General features: G+C 43.5%; 2 protein-coding genes across 8 annotated transcripts in view; one reads left to right on the top strand and one right to left on the bottom strand.

Annotated features, from left to right (window-relative positions):
* The first annotated feature begins 8 nt into the window (after positions 1 to 8).
* On the top strand, positions 9 to 3,833 carry LOC112229724 (transmembrane protein 79). Its single transcript, XM_024395717.2, has 5 exons — positions 9 to 547; positions 916 to 1,779; positions 2,153 to 2,338; positions 2,602 to 2,830; positions 3,641 to 3,833. The coding sequence occupies exons 2-5, from the start codon at positions 1,263 to 1,265 to the stop codon at positions 3,792 to 3,794; spliced, it is 1,086 nt and encodes a 361-aa protein (XP_024251485.1). The 5' UTR covers positions 9 to 547; positions 916 to 1,262; the 3' UTR covers positions 3,795 to 3,833.
* Positions 3,834 to 4,806: 973 nt separating this feature from the next.
* LOC112229722 (myocyte-specific enhancer factor 2D homolog) overlaps positions 4,807 to 22,493 on the bottom strand; it is a 34,700-nt gene continuing 17,013 nt past the window's right edge. Inside the window, exons 3-13 of one of the 7 annotated variants that reach the window (XM_024395709.2) lie at positions 19,628 to 19,831; positions 18,929 to 19,072; positions 18,464 to 18,671; positions 17,682 to 17,738; positions 15,931 to 16,112; positions 14,824 to 14,853; positions 13,800 to 13,926; positions 12,247 to 12,409; positions 11,509 to 11,577; positions 9,291 to 9,338; positions 4,807 to 8,734 (exon numbers count right to left, since the gene is read on the bottom strand). In XM_024395709.2, coding sequence (XP_024251477.1) covers positions 8,290 to 8,734; positions 9,291 to 9,338; positions 11,509 to 11,577; positions 12,247 to 12,409; positions 13,800 to 13,926; positions 14,824 to 14,853; positions 15,931 to 16,112; positions 17,682 to 17,738; positions 18,464 to 18,671; positions 18,929 to 19,072; positions 19,628 to 19,831 — 1,677 coding nt within the window. In that variant the 3' untranslated portion in view covers positions 4,807 to 8,289. The remainder of the gene's footprint in view (positions 8,735 to 9,290; positions 9,339 to 11,508; positions 11,578 to 12,246; positions 12,410 to 13,799; positions 13,927 to 14,823; positions 14,854 to 15,930; positions 16,113 to 17,681; positions 17,739 to 18,463; positions 18,672 to 18,928; positions 19,073 to 19,627; positions 19,832 to 22,493) is intronic. The other 6 variants (XM_024395711.2, XM_024395713.2, XM_024395712.2 and 3 more) reach the window with 6 other exon arrangements.

Raw genomic sequence — 22,493 nt, 5'->3', positions numbered from 1 at the left:
AATGTTGGCCTACCTGCGATTTATGAAAATAAAATATTATGGGTAGCCTATATTTACGACGAGAGGATGCATCTTCACCGATTAAAATGAATAAAATAATTTCTAAAGAATACCAACATGATATATAGACAAAAGTTGTTTAACAAACCCTCTCTATCGCAATGTTATATCTGTGGTTTTGAGCTAGCCAGATTGTAAGTCCAAAAACCAGGAAATAAATTACTTATGGTTGGTTCAGCCATACATATGGGAAAACAATCGGGTTTTGGGATAAACCATGGCAGAGTTAGTGCCTACAAAAACTATACTATTTTTCTCTATGGCATTGTAGAAAACGTAATCGTGGACAAAGTTTTCACATGATACTGACTTTGCAACTACACAAATGTCCCGCAGTGCTTTACCATGACACACCTGTGAAACAACCCACCCCTACTTAAGTTTCACTTTACGACCGAGTTTGACAAACACTAGGACAAGTTCACTTATTTACACTATTAAAACATCATATTTGAATCTCATGGAACAGCAGGAGCCTAGACATCAGGTAAGTCAACTACAATTAGGCTACAGGGTTCAAAGTTCCTTATGTCTTGGTGTTTTCACTATGGATTTGGTCCAGTATCGTTAGACCAGATTCGCAAAGCAAATTTTTACCACAACATTCCTTCTCTGTAAGCTCTCTGTTTCTGCAGTGTATTACAAATTGATATAAAGTAGGCTAATACTTCTTTCTTTACCTTTACCAACTGTATATAAGAATGTTGATCATTCCCACTTTCCACAGGAAAAGTTAACTTTCTCCTTCCATTTAAAAGATTAAAGTTCAATGCTCACTGACAGCTCATTAGCTTATCAAATAGATTGATTTGTAGTCACACGGTAATACATAGTTTTATTGCTCTTGCCTTTCAGGTGAATCAGTGGGACTTGCCCTTATGAGAATGTTTTGTACCAACTTGTTTTATGGAATATCATTTGAAATGTTGAAACACAATGGTAAATAGTCACTTTGCAGACAGACAGACGGGCCAATAATTGCACTCACAACACATAGCCCCTAGACATGAATATCATACAGACCGAGACAGGCAGAGAAACAGTGATGTCAGAGCACCTGACTTTAAACCCAGAGCCAGATGAAGACCGAGCTGGAGGGCCTTCTAAAACCAGTGGGTCTACTGCTGCAGGACCTCAAACACCTGGATCAAAACAACTGGGCCTAGAGCACAGGAGGATGGAAGAAGAAAAGGGGGAAGAGGATGAAAAGGAGGAGGAGGAGGCAACCAGCTCAGCTGCCTTTCAGCCTAGCACCATGGCAGGGAGACCAAGAGATGGTGCGAGAGGGAGAGAAAGGAAGTGTACCGTCTGAGAGCGAGGGAACTGAAGGGGAGGAGAGGGAGATAGGGAGCCAAGAGCTTCTGGAGGGACAGGAGAGACAGCCAGAGAGTGAGCGAAAGGCAAAATGGAGAGAAAGCATGCCGGAGGGAGAGAGATGGACGGATGAGGAGGTGGAGGGAGGCCAAGATGAGGAAAGGGATGGTTCGCTTGAAGATGAGGAGGAAAGCCCAGTGAATTGGATGCCAGAAAAGGCTATGCAGGTCTTCACTCCGACAGTGATAGTGCGTCCATCTAGCAAATGGGAGGAGTTCCCACCCGAAAATAACTACTATGAGGAAATGGACACTGAGAAGAGTTCTTTCTTAGAGCCCCTGACACATACAGTCCCACCAGTATACTACTACCCACAATGGACAGAGGAGCGGGTCAACTACACACGTATGTACCAGTGCCGGATCAAAACCATTTATGTCAATCAGTTCAGGGATTGAAGTGCATTACTATGAAACAAAATATTTGTCATTATGTTGATTTAAAAAAAAAAAAATCATTTATGGTACATCATTTTTTTTTATCTGATCCGTTCCCCCTGAAGCTAGGACAGCAGATTCCCTGTTCCCTGCCCATCTTCTGAAAACATCTGAAACCCTACCTCATCAGAGTATTTAAAATAATCCCACAGCACACCCCTTTTTTTTCCTTTTAAGTCTTAATTGGTTTTTATTATAATACTACTTTTTTGTTTTTTTAAAAAGCAATTTTCCCCATATTTGGCTGTAATTAATTGAACCCAGATTCCTCTGTTATTTAGATATGTGTTGCGGGGACGTTCTGAAACTTGGCCTGGGCATTGGTGCTGCAGCTGTTCTATTCCCTCTAATCGTGTGGGGTGGCTATGCCCTCTTGCCCTTTGATGCCCCACCACTGGACAGCGCCCCTCTCAGGCTGGTGCACACACTACGCTGCTCCTTCTTTGCTGTCATACCCATCATTCTAGGTAAGACTGTGGACTATTAGGGTTGGGCTGCGATATGACGTTGTTGCCTATTAGCCATTTAACAGACTCATAATGTGTGTTACTTCTTGCTCTTGGCAATGCTAATGTTTTAATAAAGAAAATTGAACTCTCATGTATGCATTGTTTTGCTGTTCCTCACTTTTTTTGTCTTATTCATCCTCTGGGAGGGGAAACAATCGTCCTCTCCCCTACCTCAATCCCCATCCCTTGCACTGTCCCCCTTCCCTCCTCTCCTTTCCCAGGTGTGCTGGTGCAGGGGGTGGCGCGGCTGCACTACGGCGCCGTAACGCCCCTCTACGAGGGCAAGGTGGGGGAGGAGAGCCGGGAGATGGGGGTGCACCGGCACTATGTGGTTGACTCGCTCTCCATCTTCCTGCTCTACTTCCTGCAACTGGCCATTATGGCCACCTACATTAGCCAGGACCTGCTCAAGATTGTGCCCCTGCTCACCATCGTCTTTGCCTTCGGCAGGTGTGTGAAATGTATGTTCACTACTCTGCCTCCTTGGTGACAGTGCATTCTACACTGTATGTTTATTTGTGTGTGTGATTATGTGCATTCACTCTGCAGGTAGCAGAGATGTAGCCGACGTGGCATCACTAGATAATCAGCTGTTTTGAGATTGGGCATACGTCTCTAGTGTAGTCAGCCTAAAACGTGGCCATTGTTCCCCTTTCTCAACAAGGGCCATGGCTTTTGTGGAGGGATAGGTAATACTGCTCTGTGGGTGCAGAATGGGTTGTGTTGTGCAGATGGGGCCTGGTGTGTTCGTGCAGATGGGTAGTAGCATTCCCTTCTCTCTGATCTATACTTTCAGTCAACATTTTATCCTTATATTTTCTGACCTTTTTTATATCATGTTTGTAAACACTTGATCCGTTCTCTGTATATTATCTCCATGTTCTCTGACCCATAGAGTTATCTGGTATTCGTTTATTGTTCTGCGTCGCCTTTTGGAGATTTGAATTAATCTTGGCAGACCGGAATTTTGATGTTTTCTGTTAGCAGGAAGTATCTTCAAATGACTATGTAGTCTACCTTAAGTTTAGACTGGGGCAATATGACAGCGGTTACTAATATTCATTGAATATGGGCAAGTTCGTTTAACATGGCCGGTGCCCTGGTTGGGCAGAGTTTTAGACCATTCCATTGGTCCTTAAGTGAAATCTCCACCCACCCGGGCCATGCAAAATTAACTTGCCCCATGTCTCTTCTTCTATAGGCTGAACTACTGGGTTCGTGTGACCTAATTGGCTGATCTTGTGATCTCTCACCCTACAGGCTGATCTACTGGGTGTGTGTGTCCCTAGGCAGCAGTGTGAGGGGGTTGGGCTTTGGCCTTTCCTTCCTGCCCATACTGGTCATGCTGGGTGCCAACCTCTACTTTGTGTGCTCGTCACGGCAGCATAGCCTAGTGGTTAGAGTGTTGGACTAGTAACCAGAAGGTTGTGAGTTCAAACCCCCAAGCTGACAAGGTACAAATCTGTCGTTCTGCCCCTGAACAGTTAACCCACTGTTCCCAGGCCGTCATTGAAAATAAGAATGTGTTCTTAACTGACTTGCCTGGTTAAATAAAGGTAAAATTAAAACATTTAAATTAAAAAAACTCAGTGAAGGGGCTGTCTTTGATGTGGCCCCACCCACCACCTCCCTGGCAGAGTTGGTGGGGCTAAGGAGGAAGAGGAGTAGATATCCTGAAGCCTAGATGGACCCCCAGTCCCTAGACACTTGTGTAGATCTGAAAGATATAAGGATAAATGACATGGGAATATGTCCACTTTGCTTTCTGATAGACCAGGGCCATGCTCAGGAGGCAAACATTGTGCAACCTTGCAGATAGAAATGTATTCCTTACTCTCTATGTCAGAGATGCAAGTGTGTTCACAATATAACAAACATTCCCCAATGTTTTGCCCTACTGAGGTTTGTTTGAAATGTTGTTGGTACCCATTCAGCTCTACACAACTGTCATGGTGTTGATTTGGAAGGAATAAGGGGGGGAAGAAGTTGCTTGTAATTGCAGGATTGTGTGCCATACGCCCTATGGGACTCCCAATCACAGGGTCTTCAAGTTATTGAAATTTATGAAGACTTGAGTGCAACTTTGCTGAAGTATAAACGTAGTGCAGAGTTGACTTTTAAGAAATAAAAAAATGAGGTGTCAAACAGGCTTGAAGCCCGTAACAACGAGGGAGACAAGGAATAACAAAATACAATAGTGTGAGTGGTTGCATGCATAGATATGATAATGAGGGGTGTTGAACGGTGCCAAAGCAAACAAGCAAAATGGCCACAACCAAAATCAGTGTGTCTGCATGGAGTCTCAATGAATGGGGAAGATGTGTATTTATCCTGGGCCCAGGTGTGTCCCATTTCGCTAACGACCCTCCCGTGTCTCCCACCGACATCCTAATAAGGAAAACGAGAAAGAATACAGCAGACAGTGGGAGGGTTGTCACAGCGGCTATAATTGTTTCAACTACAATTTCACATTTCACATTTCATTTCCAAATTTGTTACAGCATTTAATACTCCCAATGGATGGGAATGAAGTGTAATTTCATGCCTACACGCAATATGTGCCTTATGTCGGTACAGTACCATAAAAGCAATTAACAAATCAGTACATTGTTTGTAAAATGGCAGCCAGCTGATATAATTGTTGTATTCCTTTTGGACATTGTCGTTCAATATGGTTGGCACTGTCTTAATGGAATGATATTTCTCATAAAGCACCTAGTATTCCCGAGTTGTGTCATGACATCATGAAGCCAAGGGATGATGGGGATTGACAGCCAGCTCAAAAGAAGACAAGATCACTTTTTCACTCAATTTGTCTATTTAATATATAAAATACAGTAAAACATACGCAAAAAGGATAAGGTTAAGGGACTTGGATACTTTGGTACAACAAACACTTTTGTAAAAGCGGTATAGAATTTTAATAACATCAGTGCATACATTGTATATGAAAATATACACAAAATGTATATCGTTCTCAAAAAACAAAAGTAACCTTTACAACGAAAACCCAAAGCAGACTAACCGAGCACAATATATTAGCTATCATTTGTTTTTCTTATGCTACATTTATGAGGTTCTCTTACTCATTTGTGATGCATCGTGATTTCTTTTTTAATGTATGTAACATATTTGTTTTGTATAATCCCACGCGTTTACATTTTCGAATTGGGTTAATTGCTCATTTCAGTTTCACCCCCCCCCACATAAATAAATGTTCATATCTTAATCAATATTGCAGCATTTAACTGGTATTTTCCTTCATTGCATTTGCTATGTCACAATAACTGATCGTGCAATTCTAGCAAGTTTCAAGAAAGGAAGCCAGTTTCACATATCATGTATATAAGGTCGATTAAATAAAAGGTTGAATATCCTACACAAAATACCAGAAAAATATAAGCTCCATAATAATAGAATATTAATAAAAGACAATGGAGCTGTCACCAGCACAAATAAACACTTGAAAAATAGTAAGATCTAGAAAACGTTTCACACAAGAAAAAAAAAAAAGGGTACAGTTTTTTCATTTAACATTAGAGATTGTCTTCAGACTACATTGCTAGATTGGACAGAGAACCTTTTGTACATGAGTGGCCTGCAAGTGTCAGGGTGTTAAAACCAAATCAGTGTGGTGTCAAATGTCTCAAACCAGAGGGACCGCTCCCTCAGACTGAGGTGGGCGTGACTACACAAAAGTTCAGATAGAAATGTAGAGTGTAGAAAATAAACTTTGAATTGGGCATGGATGTCCGTTCTAGACATTACAATCTGCAACGTTGCTCCCCACAAGAAAGGTCACTGGTGCCAGCCATACGCACTGAACCCTGGGATACCCTGAGCAGGCAATGAAACTAAATCTGTGTTGCATAATGTACAGTAGATACATTTATAGAAATCAACACCGCCTTCTTACATTGTGTCAAATAGGACAACTCCATTAGGACGTAGCTCACGGCAGAGGGTGAAGCATATGAAAACACGATTTCATATGAATGATTAAAATGTGACTTCAAAAATCGGCAAATTACTTCAAATAAAGTAGCATTCGTTTTCGCTCAGCTTGACAGTGTATACTGTAGTTTACAAAGTCTGATCCTTTTAAGACAAAATACCATGATTCAATGCAATTGTACTAGTTTAATAGTACAATCCATTTTATTTCTACAATTTGTTATAGTGGTCTATCGCTTGACTTTGATTATTGGGTTCAGAGCGTGAGGCCAAAGGGCATGTTGACGCCGCAGCCAAGCAGGCCTCAAGAGTGAGACAGAAAGTGCACACCATCAACACGAGCATTATATAGGTTACTGAAACAAACTTCTCGGCTACTGCGGCAGGACTCCTGCATCGTAGCTCGAAACATATCACAATCACACTCATATGCAAACAGATCCACTGAGAATGAACACATTGCTTGTTTTAGGGATACCTAGCGAAGTCTATGCAAATATATTCATATGAACACACATCTGTATTGAAAAGCCTACTGCTTTGCTGCCAACTGAAGCTATAGAAATATAGAATATGTATTTTTCCATTCTGCTGAAACAGCTCTTTTGAAACATTGCAAAGAGCTGCAGAAAGCTAAGGGAACATCAAAACGCTTTTGTATAATAATTGTATACAAATTCTTACTCTTAATTCCCCAAAACTACAGTTCAACAGTTCTAACCTTTATGAATGTGTCCAAAATGCCAAGACCAAATACTTCCTTAAAGAGAGCAACCAGAAGTCCAAAACAAACTTTAAATATGCATTGCATCGGGGTCTTCTACTAGTAGAACGAGCCTTTAGAAGTCCTGTGACACGTATCTCAGCATCTAGCCTAAATTCTGGTGCAACAAAGATCGCAACAATTCCTTCAAAAATCAGAAAGGAAACACAGGTGACGACACAAAGTACATCTGAGCATAGAGATATTGAGAACAGAATCAAAGTCTGTGTTTTTTACTGTTTCGTGGAGGTGGTCAGTCATAATAACTGAACAATATTCTTCAGTGTCCCTGTACTGCGTCCGAGGCATTTGGCATTTAGGAAAAGAGGTTGATATCGGCACTCTGGCAAGATGCTCGATTTGGCCTTGGCTGACAGTGCCAGTTGACCACAGAGTGCCACCTGAGGCTTTGGCTGGGGTGTTGGAAATTGGTGGCAGCGGTGGGATCCATTCCTGTGTATCCCGGACCGACCGGACATCCTGTTTGCCCGTCTGGGGTCTCTTCGCTCAGTGCCACTGATGAAGCTGAGCCAGCAATCTTTGCAAGCAGCGCTCGTCAAAACAGTCATTCCCAAAGTGCATTTTGAAGGGGTGCTTTCTGAAGCAGACAGTGCTAATTATATCAAACAACAGAACTGAAGAGTCAACGGGGCAGAAAGTCCCACAGTGAAAACTAGCACTTGTGTCAAGCAAACACAGCAAAAGCCTTCCGTCGTACTGTTAACGATACAGTCGTGCTCAAATTAAAATACGTGACGTTTCGACTAACATCTCTAGATTCACTTTTACGCCTGGTATAAACAGCAATGAGCAGTCAAAACATTTAGGAGAATATGTTCTATTTTAAATCCATCCATTATCTTCTTATCATCCTGATAGCGCAAGTGTCAATTCCCACAAAACACACAAACTCAATTTGAGCGGGACAGCATCGAGATTCTTTGAGCCCCCATATTCAATGCGCTGCCCAATACAAAATCCAACAGCACACTATTACCATCCTCCCCTCAGGTGGAGCACAAGCCCATACATTTCTGTCTCTGCTTTGAGTCCTGGGGAGCTGGGTAGGTGGAGGCAAATTCTTTGGATGGAGGCAGCGAAGTGGGGGTGGAAAATGGCAGGAGGTGGTGGGGGGGGTGGGTGTTCTGCATTTGTGGTGATTCAGGGGTCGATGATGTTGGCGCCATGGCCTCTATGTGACCCACGCATCGAGTCTCATGCGTTTTATGTTGGCTCCCTCCTGCTCCGCCTCATTCTGGGCCCGCAGGAGCTCCACCGAGGGGCTGAATTCGGGGGGCAGGGAGCGGCCAGGGTTGCCCATGTTGCCCGCTGCACTTCCGCCGATGCCTCCTCCTCCGCCACCTGCCACAGGGTCGTCGTGGTCATTGCCCTCGTAGGAGCTGCCGTTGCTGCTGAGGCTGTCGGCGGGGGAACGGCCGGTTGGGGGCTCCAGGCACAGCAGGGAACCAGGGTATTGTGGCGGGGGCGCGGCCGTCTGGACGCCCCCCCCGGATGAGGACGGCGGGGGGCACGGGGAGTGGCGGTCTCGGCCAGGCGAGATGGGCTCAGACTTGATGCTCATGTTGGAGTTGGTGTTGACAGTCAGCATGGTGCCCTGAGGTATGTGCCCCACCGGCCTGAGTGTCAGAGAGAGGGAGAGAAGTGCAGGAGAGGGGAGGGGAAAGATGGACAAAGATTAAGCACAGAGATGGAAATTAAGAGAAAGAAAACAGGATGGGTGAGTTTCACTTGACAATTACAATATATTGCAATACAAACATTGACAGGTTTCTCATGTGACGTTTCGGAGGGAACCCCTAATCACAAGACAGAGCACCAACAAGGCATAGTAGTAGCAGCAACACCATTTGAATTGATGATCAAATCCATTCCAAGCAATTGACAAGTAAAAGTAACCCTCAAGCTCCCAAAATCCATACAAAAACAGGCCAACAGCATTAGAAAAGCATGAAATTGTCTGTGTGAAGGGGTGATTTGACAAGAGATCATGGCGGCTCAGGAAAAACAATCCTGAAACGGGATTTTTCAAAAATCCCAGTTGGAGGATTCCCGGTTCCGGAATTTTCTGAAAAACCTGGGAACTTTGGTCAAGTGTAAATCACCACCACAGAATTGACATGCCGGGGCAGCCAAAAGCGCACAGACATGACATAGTACGGAGAAATACAGTACCGGCCCAACCACTCATCTCTACCCAAGAGGAGGTTGGACTGCGAGGCGCTGTGGGGAGAAAGAAACATTGGAGACACTTGCAAAAGAAAATGACAGAGTATGTAGCTATGCATGAGAAAGGTGTACATGAAGGGGGTATATTAGTATTCATCAATCTACCGATCCATCGATACAGCAATTGCAAACAAAAATAGATGGACATAATAATACATGAATAAAAATATGTGTATGTTAGGGATAGATACAGTGCCTTGCGAAAGTATTTGGCCCCCTTGAACTTTGCGACCATTTGCCACATTTCAGTCTTCAAACATAAAGATATAAAACTGTATTTTTTTGTGAAGAATCAACAAGTGGGACACAATCATGAAGTGGAACGAAATTTATTGGATATTTCAAACTTTTTTAACAAATCAAAAACTGAAAAATTGGGCGTGCAAAATTATTCAGCCCCTTTACTTTCAGTGCAGCAAACTCTCTCCAGAAGTTCAGTGAGGATCTCTGAATGATCCAATGTTGACCTAAATGACTAATGATGATAAATACAATCCACCTGTGTGTAATCAAGTCTCCGTATAAATGCACCTGCACTGTGATAGTCTCAGAGGTCCGTTAAAAGCGCAGAGAGCATCATGAAGAACAAGGAACACACCAGGCAGGTCCGAGATACTGTTGTGAAGAAGTTTAAAGCCGGATTTGGATCCAAAAAGATTTCCCAAGCTTTAAACATCCCAAGGAGCACTGTGCAAGCGATAATATTGAAATGGAAGGAGTATCAGACGACTGCAAATCTACCAAGACCTGGCCGTCCCTCTAAACTTTCAGCTCATACAAGGAGAAGACTGATCAGAGATGCAGCCAAGAGGCCCATGATCACTCTGGATGAACTGCAGAGATCTACAGCTGAGGTGGGAGACTCTGTCCATAGGACAACAATCAGTCGTATATTGCACAAATCTGGCCTTTATGGAAGAGTGGCAAGAAGAAAGCCATTTCTTAAAGATATCCATAAAAAGTGTCGTTTAAAGTTTGCCACAAGCCACCTGGGAGACACACCAAACATGTGGAAGAAGGTGCTCTGGTCAGATGAAACCAAAATTGAACATTTTGGCAACAATGCAAAACGTTATGTTTGGCGTAAAAGCAACACAGCTCATCACCCTGAACACACCATCCCCACTGTCAAACATGGTGGTGGCAGCATCATGGTTTGGGCCTGCTTTTCTTCAGCAGGGACAGGGAAGATGGTTAAAATTGATGGGAAGATGGATAGAGCCAAATACAGGACCATTCTGGAAGAAAACCTGATGGAGTCTGCAAAAGACCTGAGACTGGGAAGGAGATGCGTCTTCCAACAAGACAATGATCCAAAACATAAAGCAAAATCTACAATGGAATGGTTCAAAAATAAACAAGTCCAGACCTGAATCCAATCGAGAATGTGGAAAGAACTGAAAACTGCTGTTCACAAATGCTCTCCATCCAACCTCACTGAGCTCGAGCTGTTTTGCAAGGAGGAATGGGAAAAAATGTCAGTCTCTCGATGTGCAAAACTGATAGAGACATACCCCAAGCGACTTACAGCTGTAATCGCAGCAAAAGGTGGCGCTACAAAGTATTAACTTAATCATTTTGCACGCCCAATTTTTCAGTTTTTGATTTGTTAAAAAAGTTTGAAATATCCAATAAATGTCGTTCCACTTCATGATTGTGTCCCACTTGTTGATTCTTCACAAAAAAAATACAGTTTTATATCTTTATGTTTGAAGCCTGAAATGTGGCAAAAGGTAGCAAAGTTCAAGGGGGCCGAATACTTTCGCAAGGCACTGTAGATCATAAATAGATTGAAGTTGTGCCCAATCCCATTTCGTCCAATATAGAAGAAGCATTAAAAAAATAAGAGCTGTGACCACATTTTCAGGAGCGGTAAATAATATTGAATGGTTTTCATAAGTGGTCTCTGTACAGACCGTTACCTGATTCAATGTTAGTGCAAGCCTTTGTGCCCCCCCCTGTGGTTAATGCTAATATGTGTCACCATCTGGAAAAGACAACTCTCCCTTTATAATAAAAGACTTTGCTAGCGTTTGTAAATGTACTTGGCATTGTCCAAAATAAAATTGTTCTGAAAAAGGCGTCTGTGTTCTTAAGGAAGGAAAACATGGAATAGAGAACAGTCCCCATCCACCCGAAGGGACACCTTGGCAAAGACATTCACCTCAGATTGGCCGCCAGACTGGAGATCTGGCTAGACAGGTCCCCGCTCTGTTTGTCCATGCCCCACATGCTGTGGACAAAAAGGAGAGAACACACTCACTCAGTCACACAGGCTACTGAGGCTGAGTGTGTGTGCGCATAGTGGCCATTTTGACCTCTATTATGTGGGTCAATTGACCACTGGAGGATTTGGCTGGGCTGGAGGGGGAGGTATTGGTGCCAGCAGTGGGATCCATTTTGACCATTGACCTTTGCTGTTTGGGAAAAAACTGTGACTTTTCTCTTTGCAGCTGTGGAGGTTCTAAACAACTACGCGATCCTGCGTGCTGCCATCATAAAGCTGAGTGTGGAGCCACAACGCAGCATAATACGACCGTCCTTATTTGTGCCCTGTGTGAGGAAAATACCTGGCATCTGACCTAAGATAATTAGGTATTTTATCAGTATATAAACTTTAAAAACAAATCCTGTATTAAGTCGCATCCCTAAAAACAACGATGGTGCTTCAAGAAGAAAAGGATCTGGGGTGGCATATGTCGGTGACACCAATTCACAGACCCCATCTAAAGGATGTGAATTGCTTGCAGTTACAAATGACATGGGGACACTATGCTACATGACAGGAATGGCCAGTCGCATAGTGTTTTGATGGACAGCTTGACAGTCATCAATTGGTTTGTAGAGAAGGAGGAAGGCTTCATGGTTGCTTTTTGACATGGCAATGCAAGGATGGACTTACACCAAGTTGCTAAGCGACGCCAGACTAAGTTGTTGCTGTTGCTGCTGCTGTTGCTGCTGGGACAAAGATGGTTGCTGTTGCCACGACACGTTGCCTTGCAGCAGGCCGCCTGGTGACGCCAGGGCGTGGAGAGCGGTGATGTCAGCGCTCGTCAGCTGGTATTCTGAGGGAGGCGAAAGACAGAGGGAAAATGGTTCAGCCACGTTCACTTCCTTTCATGTGTAATGTTGAAATGAATCAATCTATATAGGAACTATGTACACACTAGTGCAGCTATGGTGCTTTTTGCAGCGGTTTGTTACTCACTGTTTGTTACTCCGCCACTCTGAAACTACTGATTTTGATGTCAGGGAGAAATGAAAACCAGAAGGAATGCAGAACTCGGAGGCCAGAGTTGTGCAATCCTGAACTAGTGTCTGTGCAATATATACACACAATGCAAGCATGTCTATTGGACAAGAATATGAAACGCAACATACAACCATTTCAGAGGATCAGTCAATATAAATAAATTATTAGGCCCTACTATATGGATTTTACATGACTGGGAATACAGATATGCATCACTTGGTCACAGATACCTTTTTAAAAAAGGTAGGGGCGTGGATCAGAAAACCAGTCAGTATTTGGTGTGACCACCATTTGCCTCATGCAGCGCGACACATCTCCGTTGCATAAAGTTGATCAGGCTGTAGATCGTGGCCTGTGGAACGTTGTCCCACTCTTTAATGGCTGTGTGAAGTTGCTGGACATTAGCGGAAACTGGAACACACTGTCGTACACTTTGATCCAGAGCATCCCAAACATGCTAAATGGGTGGCATGTCTGGTAAGTAAGTATGCAGGCCATGGAAGTACTGGGACATTTTCAGCTTCCAGGAATTGTGTATAGATCCTTCTGACATGGGCCTCAGGTTCTCGTCATGGTATCTCTGTACATTCAAATTGCCATCGATAAAATGCTATTGTGTTCGTTGTCCAGATGCCTGCCCGTACCATAACCCCACCATGAGGCACCCTGTTCATAACGATGACATCAGCAAACTGCTCACCCACACGACGCCATATGGCGTGGTATGCCGGTTGAACATTCTGCCAAATTCTCTAAAACAACTTGAGGCGGCTTATGGTAGAGAAATGAACATTGAATTAACTGGCAACAGCTCTGGTGAACATTCCTGCAGTCAGCATGCCAAATGCACACTCCCTCAAAACTTGAGACATCTGTGGCATTGTGCTGTGTGACAAAACTGCACATTTTAGAGTGGCCTTTTATTATCTCCAGCACAAGGTGCACCTGTGTAATGATCATGTTTAATCAGCTTCTTGATATGCCACACCTGTCAGGTGGATGGATTATCGTGGCAAAGGAGAAATGCTCACTAACAGGGATGTAAAAAACATTTTAGAGAAATAAGCTTTTTGTGCGTATGAAACATTTCTGGGATCTTTTATTTCAGCTCATGAAACATGGGACTAACACTTTACATGTTGCGTTTATATTTTTGTTCAGTGTATAAGCATTTGTAGCAATCTGCTCATGCTTCAGGTAACCTGTGTTGTAAGCTGTCGGCATGGCGGAGAAGGGCAACCCCTGCGCCAGGAGGCTGGGCGTTGTCACGGAGACCACTGGCGTGGTGAGCGCCTGGGCCACTTGTGCGCCGGCCAAACGCTGGGCATTCTGGGAAGAAAGGAAATGAGGGAAAATGTTAGACCAAATAAACAAAAGAATTTAAACCTTGGTGTTTGACAGAAATGAGCGACATGTTTAAAATCTGTGTATTCAATGAATGGAACTTCTGACATGATCGAATGTCAAATGTTGATATGGTTGGACTCATGACAAGCTAAGCCTTTCAAAATGTATCTCGTATTAGGTGGAGGTGTTGTCGGGAGACTTGACGTCATGCATCACGCACACACAATAGTGGTGGTGGCGGCATTGCCAGGTGAACGCGAGCGAGCCTTAAAGGAATAGTTCACATTTTAAAATGAATAAGCTTACTTCAAAAATCGAATTATCCCTTTAAAAATGCATGCCATTCATTGTTTGGGTAACCCCATGCAGTTTCCAGATGGACAGGGAACGTGCTGCAAGTTGGTGGTGGCAACAAACTGCCAAGTGAAATGACACCCATCATGCCTCCCAGCAGTGTCAGCGTTGATGGAAGAAAATGGGCCGACAAAACAATGAAGATGATCCAAGCGAAGTGTGTGGCAAACGTCGCCCAAAGTGGCTAACATTCCCACTGATAGATGCTAGCGGAGCTTGAAGGAATCTTTATTTTTCACCTTAAATTACAGCAACTGATCATAGTTGTAGGACTATATGCAGTCATGCTTGGAGTCACAACTACGACCCCTAAAACCACATGCAGTCCGGTGGCGACTATAAACTCATGACCATACCACCACATGCCATTGAGCCATAGCCAAAGAGACTATACTTTGGCCTTTAAAATGACACACTCATGAGCGTTGCATTGCACACTTGTGACCATGTGAATGTAGGGGGAAGGTCAACAGTCATCGACACATGCGAGTGACAGGAGAGAAAAGAAAAAAAAAAAAAAATCACCTCGCTCACCATCTCCAGCTCATCATCTGTCTGCAAAGGGGCGGGAGCGGAAATAATTACGCCACTGATCTTTCTCTGAACCCAAAACACATGAATCTCTAGTCTCGACCGACCGTTGACTGAAGGTCATGCTGGACAGAAGGCCGTGAACAGAGGAGAAGGTCCTGTTTGTCAACGATACTACACTGAGTGTACAAAACATTAGGAACACCTGCTCTTTCCATGACAGACTGGCCAGGTGAAAGTTATGACCCCTTATCAATGTCACTTGTTAAATCCATTTCAAAATCAGTGTAGATGAAGGGGAGGAGACAGGTTAAAGAAGGATTTTTAAACTTTAAAACAATTGAGACATGGACCGTGTAATGTGTGTCATTCAGGGGGTGAATGGGCAAGACAAAAGATTTAAGTGCCGGGGTATGGTAGTGGGTGGCAGGCGCACCGGTTTGAGTGTGTCAAGAGCTGCAACGTTGCTGGGGATTTCACACTTAACAGTTTCCCGTGAGTATCAAGAATGGTCCACCACCCAAAGTACCTCCAGCCAACTTGACTCAGCAGTGGGAATCATTGAAGTCAACATGGGCCAGCATCCCTGTGGAACACTTTCGACACCTTGTAGAGTCCTTGCCCCGGTGAATTGAGGCTGTTCTGAGGGCAGAAGGTGGTGCAACTCAATATTAGGAAGGTGTCCCTAATGTTTTGTACAATCAGTGTATTTTACTGATATTATAGTGTATGATATAATATTTTTTTTATGACTTTTGCTTACTCTAGATTGCACAGTTTGTGTTTCGGGAATCTGGTTGTTTTGGTGGAGGCACAAATCTAAAATAAAAATCTTTAACTAGAAAAAAAAACAACTCCAAAGTCCATACTAGATTTCACTCTTGCTACGAAACTGAGATGACCATGTGCATAATAAGTGTCAAAGAGTTTGTGGAAGGGGAATAGTCACAACCCGCATCAATTACTATTTTGATGCAATTAAAGTCAACAAACCACAGACATGTCCCATTTAGTCTGGTAAAGCCTGGTTAACCCCAGTTAGACCTGGTATGGCCTGGTTCTGATTGAACTTGGTTAGTGGTTCAGCTTGGTTGAGCTCACCATCTGCATCAGGCTCTTTCCACCCTGAGAGGTGATTACCCGGAGGTCTGGCTTGCGGCTGTTGACCATCTGTGGGCTCTGAGGCGGGGGCGGGGACTTGGCCGGAACTACTTTCCCCAGGCTGTTGCCATTGGAGACAGAGAGGAGGCCCGGGGAGGCCCTGGCACTGATGTATCCGTTAGCTGGAAGGGGAAAAGGAAGGAAGCGAGATAAATGACAAAACCCATGCAGGTAAATCAACACCTACCTAGGCACAGCAGGAATTGCTTAGTGTATTTAGAAGATGAAACCTCAGAGGCTAAAAGTCCTTTATGTCATCATCACTGATCTGAAAGGAGCTTATATGACATACAGCACAGAGCCATGTTTTAATCTATCCCTCAACTATCCATGGTCACAGAGGAAATTATATGAGGGAGGGAGGCTGCCTTCTTGGGACAGGTCTTTTTTTTGTGCAATGCGATAATCGGAACGATGCAGGATTTTAAAAGATTTTGGGTTGGAATACACCAAGAAAACGCCAGGGGGGGGGGCTTTACGTGGCACATCGCGCATTACTTGGCTCATGCGGCTGGGTGTTAAGAAGAGTGGTTTGGCGGGTCATGTTTCAGAGTACCCATGACTCAACCTTCGCCTCCCGAGTCTGTTGGTAGTTGCAGCGCTTAGACAAGATCGAAATTGGGGAGAGAAAAATTGGGTAAAACACAACAAACAATAGGCATAGGCAGACATTGCAATTGGAGGATGCATTTTCTGCATATTCTATAATGATAGAATGTTCTATAATGATATTCAATAGGCTACATCTGTCAGTACAAACTTTGAGAAATTATGCCATCATACTTTTCGCTCCCACACCTAAACAATAAAAATAACACTACACCACTGGTTGGGGGACAACAGACACCATGGATGTGCTCCCAGCTCATAACTCAATAACAAACAATGTTTTGAATTGAAAAAAGTGCCCATAGTCAGCTTGCATTGCTCATGAGCTGTGAGAAAATGTGTACATTCCACGGCAGAAAGTACACAGAAAAACATGTCGTCGTGCCACACAATGACACATGACAAGTTGTCTTTACACCATAATCTCAGCTATCCCTGGATTGCATGCTTCAAGCCTTCTTAACACCAGGCCTCCCCTCTTGCCAAAAGCCTGGGGCTAGATTTGATTTCTCCCCAAGGGAGGGTTGACACCTGAACCTTCTGGGTCTCCCTCTCCGCCTGGCACCCACATTGCTCTGGTGTCTATCCAGGCAAGTGCTAGGGACACCAGCTGACGTCAATGGAGACATTCCAAGATGATCCGGGGCAGTCTCAGTAAGACTGGGACAGTAATGGCAGAGAAGATAGAGGAAGAGATGGAGAGGAACTACTAAGGACTGGACCCTGGATGGAGTATATGATTGCTCTTGGCAATGTGACAAGCATAAAATAAGTTTTTCACTTTCCCTTACTTTTTCACATTCTTTTAGCAGGCCCTTTTCTTGAAAAAAAGCAACATCCACATCTCTAATATGCTGATATTTATTGAGACATTTGGAAAAGTTCTGTCATTTGAGCATCTCAATAAATCTCTGTGGGAGCAAATCATAGTGCAGACATTTTTCTGACTAGCACCTAAGATATTGGATTAAATTAGCCCTTTTTCAATGAGTACATCCATTTCTTAACAAATTGACTGTCAATGAGCGTAGTACTGTCAGTAGAAGTGGTATTGTAGAGTAGTCTGTCATAAGGTTACTCACGGACTGGACTTGGGCATCCTCCATTTGAATTGTTCAGGTCGCCCCCGAGCATAGCACCTGTTGAAATGATAAACACTGGCTTAGCAAGAACAATATGAACACTCCTAGCGGAGACTGAATTAAAATGTTTTTCTATTACTTTCACACACATTATAAGTATTCAGATGTATATTGTTTGAAAATACAAGTAGTAGAATATTGGAATGTATTTGGAAATACACTTCGAGAGCATAGGCATGTATTTGAAAATACTCAAATACAAATAAATATTCCCATTTGAACCCAGGTCCTAGGAGTGTTTGAAATAATATATTTGGAAAAAAGTATTTGAAAATATTTTCAAATACTAGGCTATTTATAAAATTGCAAAATACTTTCAAATGATTCCAATAGAAATAGATGATTTTGGCCACATTATTAGAAAATACTCAAACACATAGAAAGTAAATGTTTAAATAATCAAATACACGTGTGTTTGATCCCAGGTCGTCTGGATTCATTGCTTCAGAACAACATGGATTTGAAACAGGTTTCGAATTCATTGAATTGTAACAACTCATTGATTGGAACCAGGGTCTTGTTCATTTGGCAGCAAATGGACTGAAACAGGGAGAGACTACCTGGACTTAAGAAACACTCATTCATTTTCTGTTGCACAACATTTTTTTCCGTTTTATGTCCTAATGAACAGGACACTGGCTATGGCAGAGCACAGAGTTTGTGTGGAGAGGAAAGATGACCTCATTTCCCACAGTAGAAGGCCGTCCCGCTCTTTCGCTCACCTGCACTGGCCGGTCGCTGTGGCAACCCAGGAGACACTGTGTTTCTCTGGAGCGCCGGTTGCTGGGGCGACAGGTGGTGGTTGTCAGACGGCGACGTCACGTAGGAGGTGGTCACCATGGCGTTGCCAGGGTTACTGAATTGCAATGTGTTCTGATTAGAAGCCTGGACGGTGACGGGCATGGAAAATGTGGGGGGCGGGACCGCAGACTGAAAGAAATTTGATAGTTAGCTCTTTTCAACATTGGCTCAGTGGAAGACAATGGAAGAATAGCAGCATCAAACTGCTGTAGGTGAAGTGGAGCTTCCACCATATAGTTCAGTGTTTCGCAAACCTCTGAGTACCACCATTCATTGCACTTATTTGACCTATCCCAGTGCCATCACCCATACTAGGGGATAGTGGCTAGCTAAGGGCAAGGTGTTTTAGATTGGGGGAGATGGTGAGGAAAAGAGGAGATGCTTACACTGACACCGTAGCGCTTGAAGAGGATGTCTAGGTCTTCGGTGGTCTTGCGGTATTTGTCGTCGTTCAGGGGGCTCTGGTCTATGGAGTCCTCTCCGTCCGGCTCGGGACTTTCGCAACCGTTGAAGCCTTTCTTTCGCAACGTCTGTGAAGACAGGATGGGAAAAAAAGAGTGGTGGGAGATGAGAACTAAGGATGGGAGCTGAAGGTCCATCTGGCTGAATTGGAACAAGTACAGTCGAGCTGTTTGTTGAATTATGCGTCTGAGTGAGAACAATTTCAAGGTACATTTGTGCGATAGCCTGGTTCCAGATTGGTTGTGCTGTATAGCCAACTTTATATGATCAAATTCATTGCTAAATGACAACAGTAGTTGGGAATACAGTACAAAACGATCTGTGACAATGCTAAGCATCATGTGCACTTCCTCAAAAATGGTGAGTTTCAGACCTCCGGACTTGGCAAGAAGACACACAGATCAGATCAGTTCTGAGACAACATTCCCATTCCCTTTCTTCAAAGAAGCGACGACACTTTGGTTGCAATAAGGTTCATTGTTCTGTGCAGATTGAGCTTGGCTGGCGCAGTGGAACCAATCAAAGTGTCACAAAAAGTGCAAACCCTGCCCACTTGGCATTCCAGGCAGTCTCAAGCTAAAGTGGTACAGTCAGAGGCTGATAGCCCTTTCTGTTTGCTTTACCTCAATGATGTCGGCGTTGGTCCGGCTCTCGTGGGGTTCGTTGTACTCGGTGTACTTGAGCAGCACCTTGTCCATGTCGGTGCTGGCGTACTGGAACAGTTTGTTGGAGTGGTTGAAGATGATGAGAGCAATCTCACAGTCACACAGCACACTCAGCTCGTACGCCTTCTTCATCAGGCCAAACTTTCTCTTGGTGAACGTCACCTGCATTGGGAGGGGATAGAGAATGAATCAATTCGATTTATTTATACAAGCACTTTTTTCCCCATCAGCATTGTCACAAAGGGATTTACATAACATAATGGAGGGAGGTGAGAAGAGATCACAGAGGTTGAGGAAAGTGAAAATGAGTTTGAGTTGTGGTGTCTGCAGAAAGTGTCAATTTAAGTCATTAACAAGTGCCGACACAGTGTTAAAAATATGAGTGAACCGGCAGTGTGGGCTTCCTTTATCTGCAATGGAGTGAATTAGTGCCACTCTGGATCTTCAGTGACATTTTCATTAGGGCACACTGTAGCAAAGTGCTTCAAAACATTGCGCCACGAAAAACATCTCCTTCCATTTCAGTGTTTTCTTCAGTTTTGTGCCTAATGAACATGACCCACATGCAACTAACCCCATTCTCTTCAGCTTCCATCTCTTTACCCTTCTCTCTTTCCCAACTCTCCTTCCCCATGTTGCTCAGAGCCCTGAACATGCAAATGAGATGCTTTGATGAGAAAACTGATAAGGGACTTCAATATCCTTCCTTCAGAATTACCCCCCCCGTAGATATAGAGAATCTTCCCACTTTTACGTCAAAAACACACATGCAAGTGCGCACACGGAAGGGCAATAGAGGACAAGGAAGGGTGTAACATCTACTGGGGTTATGGTTTTGTAATATGCTATTACGAAATGCTACTGTAGTGATAAGTAACCTTTGGTCAGCAATTATGGATTTGATTTCAATGTATCCTGTATGTTGTGTGTACATTTCTGAATGACCTGAGGCAATCACAGTTGTTATTTTAGTAGGAATAGTGATTGAGGTACATTGTCACCGAATAGTCAACATCGTAAACCGACCATAGCATTGTACCATAAGTGCAATGCTAATATGTTTTGTATGTACCCTCTGTGTATTGTGGGTATTTTCTGCATTTTGCAATGTACAACCAGGAAGATTATTTTAATATTTAACCAATCATGACTAATAAATTCATCTAATCAAAAATCGCAACATCAGACAAATAGGAGGGTGGTGAGTGAACAAGAAGCGGACAGAAACAGATTTCCCAAGACCGTAGCACAGACACACCCCGTCACAATCCCACTCCCACACTTTTACCCTTTCAAACATACACGTATGCAAACACTTACCTTTCTCAACACACACCTACCCCCACACACACATTCACCCTTTGAAAACACACGCGCACAGATCAGTAACTTCTGTCCCTGATATGACTGTGTCCACTGGTCTGCAGCTGCTGTGGACATTCTGATTTATCTGGAGCAGCTGTCCGCAGGGCTGTGTGTGATCTGATTGACTCCATGTCGGTTTGAACTCTGTGCCTGCTCGGCCTGAAACACTATGCACTCTCAGAAAGGGCCACGGGTGCGTGAGAGCTCCATTCAAGTCAAACGCACACCCTCAAACAAACTAAAAGATACACTCTGCACACACTATACAAACCCAGAAAACAGTAACATTACACTACAACACTGATACGATGTTCATTAAAATGGGCAGTGACACTAACACTAGTACATTAATACAGGGAAAGATATACATTTGCACCTGTTATTTTTAGGAGGATAAAAAGCTCAAACTGTAAACCATTAGCTGAAGAGAAGGAAGAAAAGCTTACAATTATGTTTGACCTTTTTTTGGTACATTTATTTCAACAGGTGTATAGTTTGCACCAGTACAAACATTCAGTGAATCTGGCCCATGGTGTCAAATGGACCTTGGAGGTCTAACACACAGTTGAAGTCAGAAGTTTACATATATCTTAGCCAAATACATTTAAATTCAGTTTCACAATTCCTGACATTTATTCCTCATAAAAATTCCCTGTCTTAGGTCATTTAGGATCACCACTTTATTTTAATAATGTGAAATGTCAGAATAATAGGAGAATGATTTCTTTCAGCTTTTATTTCTTTCATCACATTCCCAGTGGATCAGAAGATTACATACTCCTAATTAGTATTTTGTAGCATTGCCTTTAAATTGTTTAACTTGGGTCAAACAAGCCTCCCACAATAAGAATGTTGGCCCATTCCTCCTGACAGACCTGGTGTAACTGAGTCAGGTTTGTAGGCCTCCTTGGTCGCACACGCTTTTTCCAGTTCTGCCCACAAATTTTCTATAGGAATGAGGTCAGGGCTTTGTGATGGCCACGCCAATACCTTGACTGTGGTCCTTAAGCCATTTTGCCACAACTTTGGAAGTATGCTTGGGGTCATTGTTCATTTGGAAGACCAATTTGCAACCAAGCTTGAACTGCCTGACTGATATCTTGATGTTGCTTCAATATATCCACAAATTCCCCCCCTCATGATGCTATCCATTTTGTGAAGTGCGCCAGTCACTCTTGCAGCAAAGCATCCCCACAACATGATCCTGCCACCCCAGTGCTTCACAGTTGGGATGGTGTTCTTCGACTTGCAAGCCCCTCCCTTTTTCACCAAACATAAAGGTCATTATGGCCAAACAGTTCCATTTTTGTTTCATCAGACCAGAGGACATTTCTCCAAAAAGTATGATCTTTGTCCCCATGTGCAGTTGCAAACCGTAGTCTGGCTTTTTTAATGGCGGTTTTGGAGCAGTGGCTTCTTCCTTGATGAGCGGCCTTTCAGGTTATGTCGATATAGGACT

This window comes from Oncorhynchus tshawytscha, linkage group LG31, assembly GCF_018296145.1.
Source record: "Oncorhynchus tshawytscha isolate Ot180627B linkage group LG31, Otsh_v2.0, whole genome shotgun sequence".
Taxonomy (NCBI): domain Eukaryota; kingdom Metazoa; phylum Chordata; class Actinopteri; order Salmoniformes; family Salmonidae; genus Oncorhynchus; species Oncorhynchus tshawytscha.
Note: the sequence above shows the minus strand (reverse complement) of the source record. Positions and strands in the feature narration are given on the sequence as shown.

What these genes read in the sequence shown, in the direction of transcription:
- LOC112229724 (XM_024395717.2), top strand. Translation starts at nt 1,263, where the DNA reads ATGAAAAGGAGGAGGAGGAGGCAACCAGCTCAGCTGCCTTTCAGCCTA. An exon ending in GGAGCGGGTCAACTACACAC is followed by an intron (nt 1,780 to 2,152) that starts GTATGTACCAGT and finishes TCTGTTATTTAG; the next exon opens with ATATGTGTTGCGGGGACGTT. An exon ending in TGTCATACCCATCATTCTAG is followed by an intron (nt 2,339 to 2,601) that starts GTAAGACTGTGG and finishes CTCCTTTCCCAG; the next exon opens with GTGTGCTGGTGCAGGGGGTG.